The sequence below is a fragment of the Phyllobates terribilis genome, unplaced genomic scaffold (assembly GCF_046119375.1).
Source record: "Phyllobates terribilis strain yellow unplaced genomic scaffold, ASM4611937v1 Scaffold_11__3_contigs__length_659146591, whole genome shotgun sequence".
In the NCBI taxonomy this organism is placed as follows: Eukaryota; Metazoa; Chordata; class Amphibia; order Anura; family Dendrobatidae; genus Phyllobates; species Phyllobates terribilis.
In genome coordinates, this window is record NW_027362771.1 from 218,319,504 (window position 1) to 218,344,045 (window position 24,542).

General features: G+C 40.6%; 1 protein-coding gene across 10 annotated transcripts in view; it reads left to right on the forward strand.

Moving 5' to 3' along the window:
• The window catches only part of CADPS2 (calcium dependent secretion activator 2), a 566,401-nt gene that overhangs the window by 358,317 nt on the left and 183,542 nt on the right, over positions 1–24,542 (forward strand). For 6 of the 10 annotated variants that reach the window (XM_073652053.1, XM_073652046.1, XM_073652044.1 and 3 more), the window contains 2 exons: positions 12,898–13,039; positions 14,818–14,937. In XM_073652053.1, the coding sequence (XP_073508154.1) occupies positions 12,898–13,039; positions 14,818–14,937 (262 nt within the window). The remainder of the gene's footprint in view (positions 1–12,897; positions 13,040–14,817; positions 14,938–24,542) is intronic. The other 4 variants (XM_073652048.1, XM_073652049.1, XM_073652050.1 and 1 more) reach the window with 1 other exon arrangement.

Here is a 24,542-nt window from a genome sequence, read left to right on the forward strand (position 1 = left end):
TGCAATGCTCCTCTGGAAATTTAAATATGCAAATAGCCTCTTGAGAGAGGAAGAGGACTGAAACTCTAGTGCCACCACCTTTAGGATTGCTACATCCAATAGGAATTCAAGTTTTCTTCCTCTCTCAAGAGGTTATTTGCATATTTAAATTTCCAGAGGAGCATTGCATGGCCTACAAGTCTCCTTAGGCAGGTTGGCATTCCCCACAGACAGAAATATTCCTCCTTAGACCACCTAATATCAATATTAGAAGTGTTTTATCATCTTTCTGTGATAGCTACTTGGATGCCTCTGGGATTGGAGATTTCGAGTAGAAATAAACTCCCTTTTATTCCAGACTGTTCACTGCACAAATGAAGGTTATATATAGTTTGTATGACCATATTAAAGATATATTCTGGTGAGTCAGAGGTCACAAAGGACCGATTATAATTATTATTATAATAATTATGTAATCTTAGGATATTTACCTAATTGCTGTCTTGAAAGAGGACGACTGTGTAATAATGGAACAGTAGCGTAATAAATTGTATAAAAAAAAATGGATTGACCTTTGACAATCCACAGTTTCTTGTATTGGAACAGTCTGTTTTTCACAATTTGTAGTTAGAGGTGAAATTCAGAACTGCTTTGAAAACTACCACATAGCATGTTATTGATGATTGCTTTATAATAAACGATAAAGCAATACATGTGATACAAACTTATTCAAATAGGACTGTGTACTCATCACCTGAAAACTTCTAGGCATGGAACAATGTGTACCTAAGAAAATCCTTACTCTTTTATACACCACTACTGTGCCTCCTAATGCAGGTACTCATCCTTTCAGTAAGATGATTGATGTTACGACTGCAATGTAATGTCATCTATGTTCTCTGCCTGCAGCAGTATTTTGCGATTTGTCATATGGAATGAGCACAACTGCCTACCCTGGTTTACATTAACTAGTGGCTCTGTTGTGTCACACTAAAGAAAGATGGACAATGAAACTTTGAGTGAAGACTGCCACTTGCTTCAGCAGTTTATAGACCAAAAAAACAGCTTTCCTATTATGCTAATATAAAATGCCATATAAAATGTATGTACAGGGCTTTCTGCAGGTTTTTGTGGGTCCTTGGGCGTTAGAGTCCCATTGGGCCCCTGCTTGCTTCTAATTTTTTCTTCTTGATTTCTTTTTTGGTCAATAGAATTGTATGAGGGTTTGTATTTTGCTGTAAGAGCTGTAGTTTTTAATCATTACCAACTTTCTGATGACCGAAAACAGCGGTTCAACCTTTTACAGTTTTTTTTTCCATCTTTTCAGTATTCACTATATGTGACAAATGTTATTAATTTGGACAGTTACACATGCAGTGATACCAAATATGTTTAAGTATTTTATTTGTTATTTGAAAAAGGGAGAGGTGGTTCTAACACATACAGTGAAGGAAAAAAGTATTTGATCCCTTGCTGTTTTTGTAAGTTTTCCCACTGACAATGACATGAACAGTCTATAATTTTAAGGGTAGGTTCATTTTTAGTGATAAGCGAGTATGTTTTGTTAACCCTTTCGCCGAGTATGCTCAGACGAGCACCGAGTAGTTACAGCAGCTCGGTGATGTGTTTAAATCACTCCCGTGTGCATGATTTGCGACTGTTTGACAGTTTTATTACATCTGAGGAATGTCTATTTCTTACACATTCCTCACATGTAATAAAGCTGTCAAACAATCGCAAATCATGCACACGGGAGTGATTCAAACATATCACCGAGCTGCTGTAACTACTCGGGGCTTTGGGTTAACAGAACATACTCGCTCATCACTATATAATTTTAACATTGAGAGATAGAATATGCGTATGATTTTTTTGGGATATTCTATCTCTCAATGTTAAAATTAACCTACCCTTAAAATTATAGACTGTTCAGGTCTTTGTCAGTGGGCAAACTTACAAAAACAGCAAGGGATCAAACAATTATTTCCCCTACTGCAGGGCCAGCTCCAGGTTTTTGTGGGCCCTGGGCAAATGAGTCTCAGTGGGCCCCTTTAACACATACCACGATTCATGATGCACAGATACCGCAGAGAAATATATATATAGTACAATGCCGAAGATTTCACTTCTTAAATTACATGAGCGATATCTATTGTAAGCTCTACAATAGCGCAGAAACTGGCGAATCGCTCCATGCAGGATACTGGCCCCCATATAACGCTCCATACAGAATACTGGCCCCCATAAAATGCTCCATGCAGGCTGTGCCCCCACATAATGCTCCATGCAGGCTGTTCCCTCCCCATAATGCCTCATGAAGGCTGTTCCACCCCCATATTATGCCTCATGCAGGCTGATCCACCCCCATATTATGCCCCATGCAGGATGTCACCCACCCCTTATAATGCCCTATGCAGGATGTCACCCACCCTTATAATGCCCCATGCAGGATGTCACTTACCCCCCTTATAATGCCCCATGCAGGATGTCACTCCCCCCCTCCCTTATACTGCCTTATGCAGGATGTCACTCCCCCCCCTTTATAATGTCCCATGCAGGATGTCACTTCCCCTCCCTTATAATGCCCCATGCAGGATGTCACTTCCCCCCTCCCTTATAATGCCCCATGCAGGATGTCACTTCCCCCCTCCCTTATAATGCCCCATGCAGAATGTCACTCCCCCCCTTTTAATGCCGCATGCTGGATGTCACTCCCCCCCCCCTTATAATGCCCCATGCTGGATGTCACTCCCCCCCTTATAATGCCCCATGCAGCATGTCACTCCCCCCCCTTATAATGCCCCATGCAGGATGTCACTCCCCCTCCCTTATAATGTCCCATGCAGGATGTCACTTCCCCTCCCTTATAATGTCCCATGCAGGATGTCACTTCCCCTTCCTTATAATGTCCCATGCAGGATGTCACTTCCCCCCCTTATAATGCCCCATGCAGCATGTCACTCCCCCCCCTTATAATGCCCCATGCAGGATGTCACTTCCCCCCTCCCTTATAATGTCCCATGCAGGATGTCACTTCCCCTCCCTTATAATGTCCCATGCAGGATGTCACTTCCCCCCTTATAATGCCCCATGCAGGATGTCACTCCCCCCCTTATAATGCCCCATGCTGGATGTCACTCCCCCCCCCCTTATAATGCCCCATGCTGGATGTCACTCCCCCCCCTTATAATGCCCCATGCAGCATGTCACTCCCCCCCCCTTATAATGCCCCATGCAGCATGTCACTCCCCCCCCTTATAATGCCCCATGCAGGATGTCACACCCCCTCCCTTAAAATGCCCCATGCAGGATGTCACACCCCCTCCTTTTAATGCCCCATGCAGGATGTCAAACACCCCCCTCCCTTATAATGCCCCATGCCTCCATACATTAAAAAAAAAAAAATACTCACCTCACTTCTCCTCACCTGTTGCCGCTGCTCTGGACTCCAGCGTCGCCGGCGTCTTCCCGCTCTGCACTGTGACGGCTCCGGAGAGAGCGCGGTAGAAAGACGTCACAGTCAGAAGACGCGGAAGAGACCAGAGCTGCTGCGGAGGCACAGTGAGAGGTAAGTATTGTGCCGGGGCCCTGAGCAAGCGAGGGGAGCGGGCGCTGACACCGCTCTCCTCTGCTCACGGGTCCCATAGTGCGGCCTGGTGCCCGACGGTGAGTGGGCCCCCCCACCTGCTCAGGGCCCCGGCACTTGCCCGGGTGCGCCGGGTGCTGTCGCTGGCCCTGCCCTACTGTACACACACATTAAAGTATGATTTTTTTTATTTTTTTCTCACAGTTTTTGTATCAGTCTTTTTAGGGGACTTGAACCTACAATTGCTTGTACAACAATATTGCACTTTAATGTAAAATGACAGATCTCCTATGAAGCATAGCCACAGGCTGTACTTCATAGGTTTTTTAATTTGGGCCTCCAGACACAAGGTTCTCCATTAGTCCCCTGCAGCCATGACAACAAAATTGGCACATTTCCATTACAAAGGATACCTACCCCCCATTTCCAACCTTTTAAATGATGCTGTAACAATTGACAGTGGCATCTAAGGGTTTTAACGGCAGCGATCAGAGCTTGTTCCAAATGCAGCAATTACTAGCCGTGGGTGCCGGCTTTATAACACAGCCAACACAGGCAGTTTTAATTGTCTTATTTATACCTGGCAGAGGGCGGTTCACAGCAGTTTGTATTCTCACACTGACATAACCTCAGCTTCTCATTCTCTGTAACATACTGCTGGCCTATCAAATTTCATATTTAATGTAACAGGTTTCCTTTAATTCTGTAGCCGTAAATCTCAATATTTACGTATCCGTTAAAGTTGTGGTCCGATACCTAAAATGTCCAAAATATCTATTTTTGCACCCTAAATACTTTTGTCTTTTACTTTATTGTAAAATGCCCTACACTACTTCCTATCCAGCTTTTCCCTTGATGTGTTTTTTCTACTTCACCTCCTGTGATGTTTCATTTGAGGGGACGTCACAACAGGCTGTGACTGTACCCACTACCCATGATTCTTTTGAGGGTGGTGACATAAGCTGTGGGGTGGTGCTTCTGTCACTCACCCGGCTTCTATCACTGCACCCTGATGACATCCTGTTCCTGGAGGGGTGATAGACACTTCGGGGAAGTGAGTACAGCCCCAGCCTCCTGGGACATCCTGCTTGAGACACCCCTCAAATAAATTGTCACAAAGTGTAGTTAAAAAATCAAACAAACACATTTAGTGATTAGCTGGATTGGGAAAAAGAGTATTTTTATAATGAAGCAAATTACAAAAGTTCTTCGGGTTCAAAAACAGATATTTATAAAGGACATTTTAGGTATTGGACCACCCTTTTAAAGTTACTGCTTTATGATACCCCCTTTTTAATAGGTGTATCAATATAACAACTTTGCTTTAGTAATAAACATTAGTGATCAATCTGCATGTTTCCGTTGCCAAAAAATTCAATTGGTATTAACCTGTTCTCACAATTCACCTTTTAATGGGTGATCGTGAAGCTTTGTAAATGGCAAATGACCATTCTGCTGTGAGATCAACCTCTAGTGAAACACGCCGCTGTGGTTGTCCTTTAATTAGCAGCCTTTTTGCACTGCTAGCACATTAAAGATCGCATCCACAATGCCTCAGCTTATCCCATAAATAGAACAATCTTTCTTTATCAGGTAATAAATGTTCTACTGTAACACTAAGTGAATCCTATTCTTAAATACTTCATCCCTCATAAAGGAAGATATAAAATCAGAGCCTAAAATGAGGCCTCATGAGGATAAAAAGGCTACTGTTAATAATTATCAGGGAAAGTGAAGTGGAGTCAAATTAGCTATAATAGATCGCAGAGTGACTGGCAAAGTCAACTCTCATTATCAAAAAACTCATTAAGAAATGAAGAGGTGGAAATCCCACTGGGCTTTACTTCTCTCTGATGCTTTATAAGCGATTAGTTTTCAGAATTCTTTCAAACTGAGAGCTCCTAATTTACCTTTTTACATACTGGGTTAATCTACAGATGTTAAAGAAACTATAACAATTGTTCATAGGAAAAAATAGTGCAGTGGTCAATATTATAGTATATCGTTCGATAAGTTATCATTAGTGGTACCAAATCTTAGGACTTTAAAGGTCAAATTGCCATGGACAAGCAATTGAAGAAAGACAAAAAGAACGGTCAAGGGTCCAGAATAGATAACAAAATACATGTCAAATTTTATTAATACAATGACGAGTTAAAGGAAGAAAGTGCAATGTGCAGTGCAACTTGTGCAATGGATGCGCAGAGGTGGAGCTAGTATTGAAATCTATATCCAGGAAACTATGTATCAACACAATAGTATTCAGTATTATACATCTTTAGATATCCCAACCATTAGGGTGGATAGGATAGTAAGGAATCATATAGAATATAGACCTCTAAAATGCGCAAGAAGCAAAATTGTCATAATGGATAGTGTTATGAGTAGTACAATACCTTAATGCCGCCACTACTAAGGGAAGGGACTCCACACTGCCAAGTGCATCCACCCCTTAGTAGTGGCGGCATTAAGGTATTGTACTACTCATAACACTATTCATCACGGCAATTTTGCTTCTTGCGCATTTTAGCGGTCTATATTCTATATGATTCCTTACTATCCTATCCACCCTAATGGTTGGGATATCTAAAGATGTATAATACTGAATACTATTGTGTTGATAAATAGTTTCCTGGATATATATGAGATATGCATAAATGCAAAATGATACATATTGATACATCACAAAATGTGCCGCTCAGGAGAGAAGCTAAATGAATGATAAGCTAAAAGTACACTTTCTGTACCAGTTTAGCTTGTAAAAGCCCTGCCTCTGATGATCAGTAAGAAATATTTGCAGCCTCAAATAAGAAAAAAATATCTGCTCATGAAGTAAAAAGGTTAGGCCAAAGAAGTAACTTCCAGAAATGTGTGTGTTTATTTTACTTATATAGCGCCATCATATTCCGCATTACTTCTTCAGACCTCATCATCACTGTCCCCATTGGGACTCACAATCTAAATTTCCTATCAGTAGGTCTTGGGAGTGCAGGAGGAAATAGGGATATCCGGAGAAAACCCACACAGACACAGGAAAAAAAATACAAACACTCTGCAGATATTGTCCTTGGTGGGATTTGAACCCTGGACCCTAGTACTAACACGGTTAACTATTGAGCCACCGTTCTGCCCTTAGGTTGTTTTTTTTTATCCCAGTCTAAAAGTAAATAGAATATTTTTTTACCAAGTCTACTTTGTACTCTCCTGATCAAGAGGGGTTCTTTGTTATGCCTGTTTAGGGACCTTCATGGTCATAATAATGTTGATGTTGCCAAATTGGCAGGTTTGGACAATTTGATCTAATTGACACCCAGTTAACAGTGGCACTGAATGTTTATTTGGCAAGATATGGCAAATATAGAATCATAGGGGGAACTTTAGTAAGTCGATTAATGGGTTTCTTAATAAATCTGTTGTATCTTGTAAAAGTAAATTTTAGCTAAGATGTACCCACTAATCGAATCCACAAACATTTGTGGAGTCCCAATATAAACTACTTAGAAAGGCTTTTAACTCTAAAAAAAAAAAAAAATTCTAAGCACCCTTGAGACTGAAAGTGAGATAAAGTAGGAGAGCAGTGACCCACCGTACAAAACAAACATTTCACTTGAAAATCTTCATCAGGACAAAAAGTTACAAACTGTTGCTAAAATACTTCCCATCATTTGTGACATTTTTGAAACAAAAACTAACAAACTGGTTAGTAAATGAGGGCTTTTGAATAAAAAAAAAAAAAAAAAAAAAATTAGGAGAGAAAAAAAAACTGGTAAGATCTATTTCCCTACACAGTTGCATGTAAAATTTTGGGCACCCTGGTCAAAATTATTGTCATTGTGCACAGTTGAGCAAGTTGAAGAGTTGAAGATAAAATGATCTCTAAAAAGCCTAAAGTTAAAAATTACACATTTACTTTGTATTTTAGGCAAAAAAAAAAATAAAAAAAAATATATATATATATATATATATATATATATATATATATATATATATATATATATATATATTTTAGTACAGACCAAAAGTTTGGACACACCTTCTCATTTAAAGATTTTTCTGTATTTCTGACTATGAAAATTGTACATTCTCACTGAAGGCATCAAAACTATGAATTAACACATGTGGAATTATATACTTAACAAAAAAGTGTGAAACAACTGAAAATATGTCTTATATTCTAGGTTCTTCATAGTAGCCACCTTTTGCTTTAATGACTGCTTTGCACACTCTTGGCATTCTCTTGATGAGCTTCAAGAGGTAGTCACCGGAAATGGTTTTCACTTCACAGGTGTGCCCTGTCAGGTTTAATAAGTGGGATTTCTTGCCTTATAAATGGGGTTGGGATCATCAGTTGTGTTGTGCAGAAGTCAGGTGGATACACAGCTGATAGTCCTACTGAATAGACTGTTAGAATTTGTATTATGGCAAGAAAAAAGCAGCTAAGTAAAGAAAAACGAGTGGCCATCATTACTTTAAGAAATGAAGGTCAGTCAGTCGAAAAAATTGGGCAAACTTTGAAAGTGTCCCCAAGTGCAGTTGCAAAAACCATCAAGCACTACGAAGAAACTGGCTCACATGAGGAACGCCCCAGGAAAGGAAGACCAAGAGTCACCTCTGCTTCTGAGGATAAGTTTATCCGAGTCACCAGCCTCAGAAATCGCAGGTTAACAGCAGCTCAGATTAGAGACCAGGTCAATGCCACACAGAGTTCTAGCAGCAGACACATCTCTTCAACAACTGTTAAGAGGAGACTTTGTGCAGCCGGCCTTCATGGTAAAATAGCTGCTAGGAAACCACTACTAAGGACAGGCAACTAGCAGAAGAGACTTGTTTGGGCTAAAGAACACAAGGAATGGACATTAGACCAGTGGAAATCTGTGCTTTGGTCTGATGAGTCCAAATTTGAGATCTTTGGTTCCAACCACCGTGTCTTTGTGCGACGCAGAAAAGGTGAACGGATGGACTCTACATGCCTGGTTCCCACCATGGAGCATGGAGGAGGAGGTGTGATGGTGCTTTGCTGGTGACACTGTTGGGGATTTATTCAAAATTGAAGGCATACTGAACCAGCATGGCTACCACAGCATCTTGCAGCGGCATGCTATTCCATCCGGTTTGCGTTTAGTTGGACCATCATTTATTTTTCAACAGGACATTGACCCCAAACACATCTCCAGGTTGTGTAAGGGCTATTTGACCAAGAAGGAGAGTGATGGGGTGCTACGCCAGATGACCTGGCTTCCACAGTCACCAGACCTGAACCCAATCGAGATGGTTTGGGGTGAGCTGGACAGCAGAGTGAAGGCAAAAGGGCCAACAAGTGCTAAGCATTTCTGGGAACTCCTTCAAGATTGTTGGAAGACCATTTCCAGTGACTACCTCTTGAAGCTCATCAAGAGAATGCCAAGAGTGTGTAAAGCAGTCATCAAAGCAAAAGGTGGCTACTTTGAAGAACCTAGAATATAAGACATATTTTCAGTTGTTTCACACTTTTTTGTTAAGTATATAATTCCACATGTGTTAATTCATAGTTTTGATGCCTTCAGTGTGAATGTACAATTTTCATAGTCATGAAAATACAGAAAAATCTTTAAATGAGAAGGTGTGTCCAAACTTTTGGTCTGTACTGTATATTTTTGGCTTTTATTATATCTTCTTGCAGACAGATGGACTAGACTACAACCCTACAGTGTTGTGGTCTGACATATTGTTATAGCCTCCGTGCCTTTTTAAGTGTTTATAAATTGTTTTGTTTTGGCTTGTGTGTTAATAAACATCTATCACATATATGGTAATCACTGTCTTTGCATACCCCCTTTTTCTCTGTTTAATTTTTGCTTGTTCATTATATGACATGTAGATCCCGGTTATATTCATGGTGGTGCCCTCTAATTCCCTTTTTGTTATGCTTTGGGGTTGTACTGCAGCCAATGGCATGAGAAACATTTCACGGGTACAGGGAACAATGGATTCAATGAAATTTCAACAAATTCTTGATGCAAACATAACACCATCTGTAGAAAAGCTGAAGTTGAAAAGCGGATGGCTTCTACAAATGGATAATGATCCTAAACATACGTCAAAATCCACAATAGGCTACCTCAAAAGGCGCAAGCTGAAGGTATTACAATGGCCCTCAAAGCCTCCTGATCTGAACACTATTGAAAATCTATGTTTAGACCTCAAAATAGCAGTGCATGCAAGATGACCCAGAAATCTCACAGAACTGGAAGAATTTTCAAAGGAAGAATAGATGAAAATCCCTCAAACAAGAAATGGAAGACTCTTGTCTGGCTACAAAAAGCGTGTACAAGCTGTGATACTTTCAAAAGAGGTTGCTACTAGGTACTAACCTTGCAGGGTGCACAAACTTTTGCATCGGCCCATTTTCCTTTTTGTAATTTTTAAAATGTAAAAGATGAAAATATATATATATATTTTGCCTAAAATACAAAGGAAATGTGTCATCTTTCACTGTAGGCCTTTTAGAGATCATTTCATCTTCAACTTGCTTAACTGTTCACAATAACAGTAATTTTGACCAGGGGTGCCCAAACTTTTACATGCCACTGTAATATACAGTCAATGTCGGTAATTGCAAATGCTGCAATAATGTACAGGTGGGACACAGCCTTCAAAATTGTACTAATATATAAAATGTTATGCGCAAATTTGAAAGTTCTCTTTGAAGTAACTATTCCTGTGATTTTTTTCTTTAACATCAAATCAGTCACATATAGATCAGATCAAGAGTCTTTGCTTCCACAAAATCCGAAATATCTGTCTGTGCTCTGGAAAATAGGATGAATACAACTTGTCGTTCCACAATAGTGAAGATCCACTGACCCAAATTAAAAGCTTAAGATTTATTTCTATTACAAACATCATATCATAAAAACTCAGCAGCCCAACCCGAGTTTCACCTTTCAGCTTCTTCCAGGGCGAAAGAAGCTGAAACTCAAGGCTGTCTGCTGAGATCTCTTGATGGGCAAGTTTTTATGATTTGCTGACTTGCGCTGTAATTCTGGTTAAGCGGATATTTACTATTATGGATCGCCATTTTGCATTATTCCCATTTTCCAGAGCACTAGCAAGTATCTATCGGATATTGTGGAAGTGAAGACTCCTGATGTATATGGAACTAATTTGATGTTAACTAAAAAATTGTGAATATCTGCAGGAACAGTTACTATTAAGATTGTGTGGTCTAAATTTTTAGCATGCTATGTATAAGTTCAGTGATGAGTTCATCATTCTCTTTATTAATTTAACCCTTCAACCATTCAGAGCAAAAAACATAAGTAATGCTTCTATTAAAGGGTACAGTGCATGGCTATTTTTGGCAGACCCATAAACAATGAGTAGAGTAACAGTCAAGCATGTGTACTGCTGCTCAATTCAAACAAGGTGAAGAAGTTCTGGCGATCAATAGTAGTCTCAGAAGTTGGACTCCCACCTAACTAGAAGTTGTTACGTATCCTGTGGATAGTTGATACGGTAACTACTTTTTACTGGAATACCTCTTGCACAGTTGCTGCAACATGCCATCAAGCTTTTAGGTATATCAGAATAATTCTGCATGTTGTTACAAAATAATTGTGCAATTATTACTAAGGTTATGTTCATATGCAGCATTTTTTTTTGCTATTTTTTTTTTTTTTTATAGAATCCCTGTTTTTTTGCTGTAGATGTAACAGTGGTCAGAATGCTGAGCTATGTGTAACCCCGCCCAAAACCCTGATTGGCAGCTTACTATGTACATTGTGCATTGTCAACAAGTTGTCAATGAGTGGTCGGGCGGGGTTTACACAGATTAACCTGACTGGCCTGCATGTGAGACCTAGTCAGACAGTGATAATCTCCTGTATATAAAACACTGATTGTATGGAATCTACAGCACACAGTCTAATAAATGACACATCCCTAGAATCAGGGTTTCTGCCTGTACCTTATGCTGCTCTCAGACTAAATAGTAAAATCCTGATGGCAGATTACCTTTCTATATGCACCAACTTTAGTAAAACCTTTAGTGGATTTATTGTGATATGCTACTATATTAACCCCTTTACGGCCTTGGATGTATTAGTACATCCAAGGTCGTATCCCTGCAATCCATGCGGGCTCCGGCGCTAAGCCTGAATGTTTTCAGGCACATGGCAGCTGATCTGTACTGCTGAAATGTGCCCCTAACAGCTGCGGGTGAAATTGCGATCCACCTGGTGCTGTCAACTAGTTAAATGCCACAGCATTTAAATCGCGCTTACCAGAAGCATGTCACTATTCTCACCCATCAGCGCCCATGTCACATTTCCTACGGGTCACCGATGGGTTGGCATGAAGACCCAGGGTCTGCAGGAGACCCCTGCAGTTGTCATTGACATGATGCTTTGAGCGCCGCACAGCGGTCGGCGCTCGTGGCAAGTGAGCATTTTTGTGGTGCAAGCGATCGGATGATCGTAGCTTCTCGTCTCCCATGGAGACTATAGAAAAATATATAAAAGTTCAAATCTACACATATTTGTTATCTACGTGTTTGGAAACACCCAATCTATCAATGTATAAAAAGAATTAATCTGTTCGATAAACGGCTTAATGAAAAAAAAAATCAAAACGTCAGAATTATGTTTTTTTGGTCACTGCAACATTGCAATAAAATGCAATAACAGGCGATCAAAAGATTGTACCTACCCCAAAATGGTATCAATAAAAACGTAAGCTCGGTGCGCAAAAAATAAGCCGTCACACGGCCCCAGATCCCGAAAAATCGAATACACTTCTGGTCTTGGAAAATGGCGACTTTTTTTCACCACTTAAATAAAAAAGAACCTAGACATGTTTGGTATCTACGAACTCGTAATGACCTGGAGAATCATAATGGCAGGTTTGTTTTAGCATTTAGTGAACATGATGATAAAAAAAAACAATTGTGGAATTGCCCTTTATTTTGCAATTTCACCACACTTTGATTTTTTTTCCCGGTTTCCAGTACACGATATGGTAAAACCAATGGTGGTGTTCAAAAGTACAACTCGTCCCACAAAAAACTAACCCTCACATGGCCATATTGACAGAAAAATAAATAAGTTATGTCTCTGGGAAGAAGGGGAGCAAAAAACGAAAATGCCAAAAAGGGAAAACCCAAGGTCGTAAAGGGGTTCATTATCCATGTATTTATATTGTTATGCCTCAAACATGTTACCATTTTTGCCTGTTTCCAAACGTATTATGTAACACAGATAGTAATTATACTAATAAGCCATTTTTGTGATATATATTTATTTGATCACTCATTTCTTACTTGCAAATATATTATAATTTTATTTATTTCCATGAAGCTCTGTTATGCAATGGAAAATTTCACAAGCATGTCCAAGAAAGTTTTGTGCCACAAGTCATCCGTTACATCGACCTCATGGAGTCTTCAATTGCACAGTCCATTCACAAAGGGTTCGAGCAAGAAACTTGGCAACCAGTGAAGTAAGTTGGGTGCTTTTGTAGTTTATTTGGGAGTGTTTTTCTGCTAAGTGCTAATATGGATAAAACATTCCTAAGCTCCTTGTGGTAATGTAGCCTAAGAGTCCTGCATACAAAACAAATATTTTTATTTTTTTATATTTTTAAACATAAAGGAAAAATTTGCTGTTTAAAGGGGTTGTCTCCTTCCACCAAATTTTATCCATAGGCTCAGTTTAGTGTAAAAAGAAGAAACTGAATTAAAATAAATTGAACAGCATCCAGATGGCATTCGAGTGGAGTCGGATCATATTCATGGACCCATAGAGATGCCCTGGAAGATAGACCTGGCACTCCGATATAAATCAGTCATGTGAACAGCTCCATAGGCTGTGATAGGTGTGAGTTTTATATGTGAAAACCACAGATAAAACGGACGTCTGAATCAACCCACAGTCGTCACAATGAGGGTTTTTTTTTTTTTTACGAATTCTGAAAATTTGCCCATGGTTTCCCAATTCAGAATTTCAAGTAAGTTATAGAAGTTGTTTAGAGGGTTTGACAGCACTCAGTGGCTTGGTAATTTTGCAGAGGTTTATAGTTTATGAAATTTGGAAATTAAAGAGGACCTGTTACCGCATCTCACTGGCCACATCATGATGAAGTGGCTGGAGATCTGAATATAACATATGTTGTTTATTCTATTTTTTATCTCTGTTGCAGATTTATTAATTTGTAATTATATTTTCACTACAGCCAAAGGTGAATTGGCGTAGATCCTTTAGGGTGTTTACTTGTTAATGTATATAACATTCCTCTGTCATAAGCGGCAGGTGTCATGCATGGGAGAAAAAACGCCCCCATAAAATGTCATAAATGGCTTTCTTTGTGTGATATGGTAAGACACATGTCTAACTGGGTCACTCAGATCTAAATGCTAGCGATTACTGGGCAGGGGTAGGAGAGCAGAGCTGTGTGCCATTACACACACCAGTCTATCGACTGCATCTTGGTGCCCTCTTAACTAGGAGTATACAGCCGAAAATAATGTCCTACAGAGCCCACTTTGACTCCGTCTGCATCATTATAGTCAGTGGCCTCGTCAGTGCATAAGCCGAAATCCAATTTGGCAGGGGTTTGGATATAATCCCTGATAAAGCTACTAAATGTATGCTAAACTGCTATGTGAGCACTGCCTTAGTTTATTTTCTATGGCTGAGAATTCACAGCCAGTAAGGTTGTAGCATCTCCCACTAAAAGAAAGTTGACAAACCCCTTCATATATGCAGTTGATTGACAAGTTATGGCATTTCCACATATTATACCAATGGCAATACAAAGACTTGGTACTGTATACTATGCTCTGTCCATTCTCAATTTGTGGATTATCTAGTACTGCATTTAGTCGCTATTATCCAGTTGCATAGCAGCCAGTTCCCAATGATAATTTAGCATGGTGACTGGTCCCTTGACGCTGAGAGCCTGTGCAGTGAGATGGCTGCACTAGGCTTATTTCTTTATAGCAGTTATGTCTTCTCGTATACTAGACAGAAGCTTTGTATGTATTTCATATGTTCATATATTACACTTGCAAGATTTTGTACATTGAACTTAATAACCAGCTTATATGATATAATATATATTAAACTTGTTGATCATAAAACATAAAAGTTGCTATGGAAGTAGACAGCTATTTAAAAAAATCTCATATTTTTTAATTGGTTCTACATTTAAGAATTTGTGCAAACTACAAAATGAATTGTTTTTCTCCAGTAAAAAGCTTTGTATGCATTGTTTTACAGAAGCATCACCAGCAGTCTTCCTAGCGTACCTCTTCCAAAAGTTCCAAGTTTGACACTTAACCTTCCCCAGATACCTAGTTTTTCAGCGCCATCCTGGATGACTTCTTTATACGAGTCCACGTGTGTACTAATCAGTGTACTCCTAACGCATGATTGTTCTGCATGCTGTGGATTTGACCTCCTGTGTTATATTTGTGTTGTGCAGTCGTCTTGATGCATGTAATACTTGTTGCTATAGAATTTGTTAATTAAGTTCGATGATTGAATCATTTATACTTTAATGATCAACTATTACATTATATTCTTATGAGCCAAGTGTCAAAAAACATAGGCTGGTCACATTTACTAAGAAAGGGAAAATATTTTATTGCAAACCAGCATCTTTCGAAGTCCCTATTGTTTATAATGGTTTTAAATTATACCGAAATCTTCATATTAAAAAAAGGTTTATTGGATTTAACAGCCTAGAATTAGATGCAGTGTTATGTCAAATGACACCTAATGCCAAGACATTGCCAGGTCTTTTGTTCCAACATGTGTATGTCATATCTGTTCTATGAACAAGTTACAAAGGCACCTGGCAATGCAAATGTCACTGGGGACCAAAAATGTCTGACCATTTCCCCACCACACAAAGTCACCTCAGCTGGAAGTAACTGCGTTGCGTGTATTGTCATTTCATTTGCATTCTTTAATTCTGAAACTCTCTACAATCTTTTAGAACACAGGCAATATAGTGACGTTTAGGCAACTGAGCGCCATGGCCATTTTCTGAAAAACCTATTTATGGATGGTTTGTTTTAATTTAAAAATTACAATATGCCAATGGATAATTGCCATTGTCTGTGACCTAGTCTAGGCTACCATTGATAGGATGAAGATCTGTCATTCGACAAATACAAGTTTTAAACTATAGCACTTGAGGAAAAATACCAGATCAAACTTTCAACAGAGATCATCTTTGTCAACGTTTGTCATGTCCTACTTGCATAGGTGTTATAATGAAGGCAATCTCTACTACCACCCGGGGCCCAAAGCTTCAGGGGGCCCATGGCCGGATTGCCCTCATTGTAATGTTTTGTGTGCCACCATCAGCGGCACACATCTCCAACAGGGAGCTTTAACCTTCATCATGACCGCACCGTACAGAGAGAGAGTATCTGCCCCCAGGAACAGGAAACCTACCAAAATAAAATGGGCTGCACTTCTCTACCTCCCCAGTGTGGTTTCCTTTTCCTGGCAGAGGATACCTATGGACAAAGGAACAACATACCTGGGGAGATTTCTCCTGGTGCAGTGCTGACCCGGTAACCCTGGCGGTCGGAGGGCTGTACCAAGAGGTGGGGGCACTCTTCTTGAAAAGATCGCTCCAACCGGAGTGGGGGGCGTCGGCGGGCCACTTCTGGATTTGGAGGATGGTGCTGAGGGGAGCGCAGAGCACCGAAAGCGCATGGCAAAGATGGCGCCGGTTTGTTAAACGGCGCATGTGCGGTGCTGAACTACTTCCGGGGCATAGTGAAGCCGGATATGACATCGGCAGGGTCATAGGGCTGTCTGCTTCCGGGTTCAGAGGAGGAGACCACCAAAACATATAGAATATTGCAGAGGCACCACAGTGGTAAAGGAAAGAAAAAAAACACCATACTCCTCCCACACCGGATAAAAGTGACCACATGGTGTGGGTCCCTGAGCAGGTGAGGTGTGCCTGGGCAAGATGGAGGATCCAAACGTACCTGAAGGAGATGAGCCGAAACCTGCTCCTGGCATGGTAGTTCCAGGGTCCTCGGACGGGGTGAGTTTTTTCTGCACACATACTGACTGGTGTCATTACCTGTTTTAGGATAGACCCAGGAAAACGGTGACCAAGGCAAAAAATAATGTGCCTTTATGCAAGGACGCATTGCCGAAATCATATGCTAAAAAGCTTTTGCCGGGCCTGTATAGAGAAAACGGTAATGGAGGAATCCCCATCTCTATTTCAGGAGATAAAAACCTTAATCAAAGATGAGGTTAAAAACATTGTAAAAAAGGAAATACGGCATATCCGAGGCCCGTCCACCTCCTCAGGCATACAGCATACACCCTCAGACATTAGTTCAGATGAGGAAAAGGAGAAATCGGGAGAATTGATTGACTTTTGATAGCTCAGAACCATCTTCATCTGATGGAGAATATGGCCAACCATGCTTTCCAGTGGAGGAAACGACAAAGCTACTAAAAATCATTAGGTCTACTATGGGGGTAGAGACCCAGAAGGAGCATAGATCTGTGCAGAATTCCATGTTCAGTAACTTGGAGGAGCGCAAACATTGGGTGTTCCCAGTCCATAAAAACTTACTTTCTTTGATAAAAAAAGAGTGGAAAAGACCAGTTAAAAAGGTGGCAGTTCCAAATACTCTTAAACGGAAGTATCCTTTTGAAGATGAGTTGACAAATAATTGGGAAAAATCCCCAAAGATTAATGTGGCTATTGCCAGAATTGCTAAAGAAGTAGCCCTTTCTTTTGAGGATTTAGGTTCTCTAAAAGATCATTTAGAAAGGAAGGCTGACACATTCTTCAGGGGCACATGGGGAGGCCGCAGCTGGGTCATTTAAACCCAGCATCGCAGCCACATGATACTGCCAGGTCTTTAGTGAAGTGGCTACAAGAACTGGAGTCCCAGATAAGGAATAGATGTCCTAGAGAACAACTCCTGGAGGCACTCCCTACTATCCAGAAAGCAGCTGACTTCCTGGCTGACGCTTCAGTAGACATTGTTAGATTTGCGGCCCGGGCCTGTGGTCTCTCAAACTCGGCACGCAGAGCCCTTTGGCTTAAGAATTGGTCAGCCGATTTCCAGTCGAAAATGAAACTACATGCCATTCCCTGCCAAGGTGACTATTTGTTCGGGACAGTCCTTGACGACATATTAGAGAAGGCGCCCGATAAAAAAAAAAAAAAAATTCCCCCCTCCCCCCAAAGATCTAGAAAATCCTTTCGGCGTTCAACAACCAGGGGAAGAGGAAGAAGCCAGAGAGAGGATAGTGGAAGAGGGGGTCGAGCCTGGAGAAAGGACAGGGGTCAGGCCAAGGAATTCCTGTTTAATAAGGGAGCCACTTACAAAGGGGAGCCAAAAACACCAATGACGCCAGTTTAACGGTTGGGGGGAAGATTAAAAGAGTTTTATCATCAGTGGACTGTCTGATCTTTCTTTTGGGATGATAGAAACCGATGGAGGCAAGACAAAGCAAATGGCATTAGAAGCAGAAATCATAAAGTTACTAGACAAACGATGTGAAAGTCAGGAAGAGGGTTTTACAGCAATTTATTTCTAATAGAAAAAAAAACTATGCTTCCTACAGAACAATAATAAACTTAAAAGCCTTAAATGAATATATGAATACATAAAAATTCAAGATGGAGACTTTGAGATCGACAGTGAAGCTTCTGTACCCCCTTCTGTTTCATGGCAGTAATAGACTTAAAGGATGTGTTATATCACATCCCAATCCACCCAGGCCACCAACAATATCTCAGGGTGACAGTGGAATTCCAAGGCAACCTTTTGCAACTACAATATCAGTGCCTGCCATTTGGGATGTCACTAGCACCCAGAATTTTTACCAAGGTAGTGGCGGAAATGACATCCTATATAAGAAAAAAAAAACATATTGATAATGCCATACCTAGACGATTTTTTAATAGGACTCAGTAAAAGCCTGTACTATATACCGGCCAAACAAGTTCTATCCATCCTAACGAGATTGGGTTGGATAGTAAACGAAGAAAAATCAAGGCCCAAGCCCATTCAACTTCAAACTTTTTTGGGCATCAACCTAGTTGCTATTCATCAGCGTTGCTTCCTCCCACCAAATAAAATTAAAAAAAATTAAACAAAAAATCACAAATATTCAGGAGAAACATTTAGTCTCAGTAAGAGAAGCCATGTCCTTGCTAGGATCCCTGACTGCCACAATTCCAGCAGTACAGTGGGCTCAATTCCACACACGAAGACTACAGTGGGAAATCCTCAAAATACAGGCCACAGTAGATCAGCTGGATTACTAATTTCATCGGTCTGCAAAAACAGTAAACTCTCTAAATTGGTGGACAGATTCAGGAAATCTCTTGATGGGGGTCCCATGGACGGTACAAAGTCTAGTCGTAATCACTAAGCCCGACAGGTTGGGGTGCCCACCTAGAGGGGGGGGGTTGTTTTCAGGTTCTATGGGATTCCAAGTTCTTCAAACCTAAAGGAACTGACCGCAGTCAGGAAAGCATTACAGGCAACCTTAAGATACTGTATAGGGAAGGACGTAGTAATTCTATCGGACAACAGCACAGCAGTGGCTTATTTAAATTGCCAAGGAGGAACCAGGTCAGACCCATTAATGTTGGAGGTAGAGAAAATATTCTCCATAGTACAGCAAAATCTTCTATCACTTTCAGGCCGCCACTTAAGGGGTTCAGGAAATATCATTTAAGTCGCCATTCACTCAGTTGCCATTCACTGTGGAAAAGGGGACCGCATGGGGTGGGATACCTATGAAAAAGAGGGCAGCATCGGGTGGGATGCCTATGAAAAAGGGAGCCGCATGGAGTATGATACCTTGGAAAAGAGGGCCGCATTGGGTGGGATCCCTATGGAAAACGGGGCCGCATGGGGTGGGATGCCTATGGAAAAGGGGGCCGTATGGGGTGGGATCACTATGGAAAAGGGGCTGCATGGGATGGGATGACTATGGAAAAGGGGGCCACAAGAGCTTGTTTAGCTTTAAAAAAAAACGACACCTCCGAGGGGACCTCATTTACATGTATTAATATTTGTGTGGTCAGTACAAAGGTCTAGCCCATGACTTATTCCTTCCAAAGACCACACTAAGGACAAGGGGGCACTCATTACGGGTGGAAGAAAGGCGATTCCGGCACCTAAACAGGAAAGAGTTCTATACAGTCAGAGCAGTCGGACTGTGGAATGGCATGCAGAGAAAAAAGAAAAAGCCACACTCACCACTACGTAGTAAAACAGTCCTTTATTTCATTAGCCTTGACAGTTAGGCTATGTTCCCAAATGTTTTTTTCAGTCAGAAATCTGCAGCAAAACTGATCTCTGGCTGGAAAATAGCTGCGTCAAATCTGCAGGTTTTGCTGCGTTTTTTTCCCTTTAAGTAAGCTTAAAAATTTCACCCTATGAACAAATGTTTTGCTCCTGCATCGGGTGATTGACAGCCTGTTTAGATAGACCGATAATCAGCTGCAGTGAAAATGCACCTTAAAGAGTAAACGTTTGACAGCTTATTTTGTATGTTTTTAGGGCTATTCTGAGCAGATCATTGGGGAACATTGTCCCTGGTCCACCACCAATCGCTCAAAAGTTCTCTTAGAAAAGCAGAGACAGGAGAGCACACAGAGCAGAACGGATGCAGTAGAAATTCATAGTCCTGTCTCCTGAGCTGTGCACTTCTAAGAGGTCTTTTGAGAAATCTATGGGGGTGGTAGCACAAATTGCTGCACCAATGAATCTAAAACATATAAGATATCTCCAAAAAGTTAAAGGGGTGGATCAAAGGCAAAGTAATTTTCATTCTTAAATCCCCATCTATGTAATGCCATAATCTAAACTATTTTCTAATATGCTTGCAGTAAAAATTCCCTATCCTTCCTGAACTACACTGTCTAACTGCTTTTCTTTTTTTTTTCCACTACTTCCTTTTTCATGACGCTTTTTTTGTTTTAGAATCCCAGTGCCGGCAACAGAGCACTGTCACAATACCCAGCGTGCAGAGACCAGTGACGTCACTAACAGGGGTGGTGCTGGTCTCTGCGCACCAGGTCTTCTGACACCGCTCTGTTGCCAGCTCATTACCACTGATCTGAGCTGGTTACAGAGGCATGCTGTCATTCTGCACAGTGCGCAGCACGCTGGGACTAGCCCAGCCCCTGTCACTGATGACACTTCATTTCACGGAGGAGGCAGAGGCTGCGGCAATGACCGCAGCCTATGCCCCTTGATGACGCTTCATTTGAGTATCCCAGCATGCACTGGGATTCTCAAATGAAGAATCATAAAACAGGAAGTATAAAAAAGAAAGAAAAGCAGTTAGTTTAGTTAAGAAAGGATAGGGAATTTTTAATACAAGTATATTTGAAAATTGTTTAGATTATGGCACTAAATAGATAAGGATTTAGAATGAAAATTACTCTATAAATGTTTACTAATGCTTAAGCCTGTTACTAATCAATACTGTGGTTCCTGTATGGTCCGTAGTTTGATGATGGTTGGTAACAACAATTCCAATCATCTCCTTGTCATTGTTGAGAACATACTGGGAGTTGCAGTTTAATGCGATACAAGTGTATAACTGGGGGCTAACCTGACATTGCAAGTGAATGCTGTACTAATCTTGGTGATGTATTTATGTACTGACGGTGGTTCTGGTGCTGTATTTCTGTACTAATGATTGTTTTGGTGATGTAGTTATGTGCTGACTGTGGTACCGGTGACATATTCATGTACTGATGGTGGTTCTGGTGAAGTATTCACGTGCTGACGGTGTATTTGGTAATGTACTCATGTACTGACGGTGGTTCTGATGATGTATTTATGTGCTGATAATGGTTCTGCTAATGTAGTTGTGTACTGATGGTGGTTCTGGGAATTATCAATGTACAGTTAGGTCCATATATATTTGGACAGAGACATTATTTCTAATTTTGGTCCTAGACATTACGACAATGAATTTTAAACAAAACAATTCAGATGCAGTTGAAGTTCAGACTTTCATCTTTTATTTGAGGGTATCCACATTAAAATTGGATGAAGGGTTTAGGAGTTTCAGCTCCTTAACATGTGCCACTCTGTTTTTAAAGGGACCAAAAGTAATTGGACAGATTAAATAATTGTAAATAAAATGTTCATTTCTAGTACTTGGTTGAAAACCCTTTGTTGGCAATGACTGCCTGAAGTCTTGAACTCATGGACATCACCAGACGCTGTGTTTCCTCCTTTTTGATGCTCTGCCAGGCCTTCACTGCAGTGGTTTTCAGTTGCTGTTTGTTTGTGGGCCTTTCTGTCTGAAGTTTAATCTTTAACAAGTGAAATGCATGCTCAATTGGGTTGAGATCAGGTGACTGACTTGGCCATTCAAGAATATTCCACTTCTTTGCATTAATAAACTCCTGGGTTGCTTTGGCTTTATGTTTTGGGTCATTGTCCATCTGTAGTATGAAACGACAACCAATCAGTTTGGCTGGATCTGAGCACACAGTATGGCTCTGAATACATCAGAATTCATTCGGCTGCTTCTGCCCTGTGTCACATCATCAATAAACACTAGTGACCCAGTGCCACTGGCAGCCATGCATGCCCAAGCCATTACACTGCCTCCGCCGTGTTTTACAGATGATGTGGTATGCTTTGGATCATGAGCTGTACCACGCCTTCGCCATACTTTTCTCTTTCCATCTTTCTGGTAGAGGTTGATCTTGGTTTCATCTGTCCAAAGAATGTTCTTCCAGAACTGTGCTGGCTTTTTTAGATGTTTTTTAGCAAAGTCAAGTCTAGCCTTTTTATTCTTGATGCTTATGAGTGGCTTGCACCGTGCAGTGAACCCTCTGTATTTACTTTCATGCAATCTTCTCTTTATGGTAGATTTGGATATTGATACGCCTACCTCCTGGAGAGTGTTGTTCACTTGGTTGGCTGTTGTGAAGGGGTTTCTCTTCACCATGGAGATTATTCTGCGATTATCCACCACTGTTGTCTTCTGTGGGCGCCCAGGTCATTTTGCATTGATGAGTTCACCAGTGCTTTCTTTCTTTCTCAGGATGTACCAAACTGTAGATTTTGCCACTCCTAATATTGTAGCAATTTCTCGGATGGGTTTTTTCTGTTTTTGCAGCTTAAGGATGGCTTGTTTCACCTGCATGGAGAGCTCCTTTGACCGCATGTTTACTTCACAGCAAAACCTTCCAAATGCAAGCACCACACCTCAAATCAACTCCAGGCCTTTTATCTGCTTAATTGAGAATGACATAACGAAGGGATTGTCCACACCTGTCCATGAAATAGCCTTGGAGTCAATTGTCCAATTACTTTTGGTCCCTTTAAAAACAGGGTGGCACATGTTAAGGAGCTGAAACTCCTAAACCCTTCATCCAATTTTAATGTGGATACCCTCAAATGAAAGCTGAAAGTCTGAACTTCAACTGCATCTGAATTGTTTTGTTTAAAATTCATTGTGGTAATGTCTAGAGCCAAAATTCGAAAAATGTTGTCTCTGTCCAAATATATATAGACCTAACTGTAGATGTCGTAATCTTTAATTTATTAGACCTGATATTTGATCATTATACATTCAGTGTGCTGGACTGATAATACAGTCTGAATTAGGCCACGGCCCCACTATCAGTATTCGGTCAGTATTTTTTCTCAGGAGTGGGGGTCAAAACCAGGTTAGGAACAATCAGAGAGAAGGTGTAATAGAAACAAGTGCACCAATTCTGCATTTATCACCCTCTCCTGGTTTTGTCTCCCACTTCTGAGAAAAAATACTGATCGAATATTGACCAAATACGGATAGTGGAGCCGTGGCCTTAGACTGAATTTGTCAGCTGAACAAGTGTATAACTAATGCCCCATACATTATAGACAGCTGTCTGATCGTTCGGCCCAACTCTCTCCTATACAGGACAGCTCACTTTGCCAAGCGCTCCTGTGTTCTCTATAAGAGAGCTGCTGCCAGACATCTCTGGATTCTTATAATTTAGAGACCATAAGGATCTTCAGCCCTGAATCAGACATGTTGGATCCTTATCTTCCCGGACATCATCAGTCAGGAGCACCTATACACTTTAGACTTTCAGCAGAACCTGTCGAGATTGATGGATGCGGACAATTTTAGTCTGTGTGTGGGAGGGCTTAAATACTATCTAAAGGGTATGTGTGCACAATGTATTTTAGGCTTCTGGAAATGTAATGAGTTTTTCAGGCAGAAGACACTTCAGGAAACGCCAGCGTCTTTTGTTCTACAGCTATTTTTTTTTTGCTTCTTTTCAGTCATCTTTTCCATCTTTTGGGGACTGTTTTTTTTTTGTAAATCTGAATTTTATTAATTAAATGAAATACAACAAATGTGAATAATATTGACAAATGAAAAAAGGAATTTTATAACACCACTTTGTCACATTAACACAATACAACTTTAAGCTCATATTACTTAATAGATTTATGTATAATTGGTTAAATGATTAAATGTGTTTTGATTTAACCGGTATTGGTATATAGCAGACAGTAATATGATGACAACCCAAATGAAGGTAAGAAAGTCAGAGGAAGAAAAAGGAGGGAGAATGAGAGGGGAAAAAGGGGGGAGGGAAATGGGTCACTCTTCCTGTGTAGCTCAGATCCTGACGAACCTTATAGATAGGTTGAAACTGTGTATTTAGATGGAATAGCCAGGTGAAGATGTTTACCATGGTACGACATATATTAAATACTTATGCAACATGAAATGAATAAAACTGAGGCTCAGTTTAACCAAGAGGCCAAATCTGGGGTTTCTCTGAACGCGATCCAAGGAGCCCATGTGTTGTGTATCTTGTCCAAGTTTCCTGTAATCTGGCCTATTAATTGTTTCCATTCTAAATATGTTGTTGAGCTCAGACACAAATTCAGAGCATGATGGTGATTTTTCTTGTTTCCAGTATTTATGAATTAGATTCCTAGCGGCTGTGAGGAAATGGC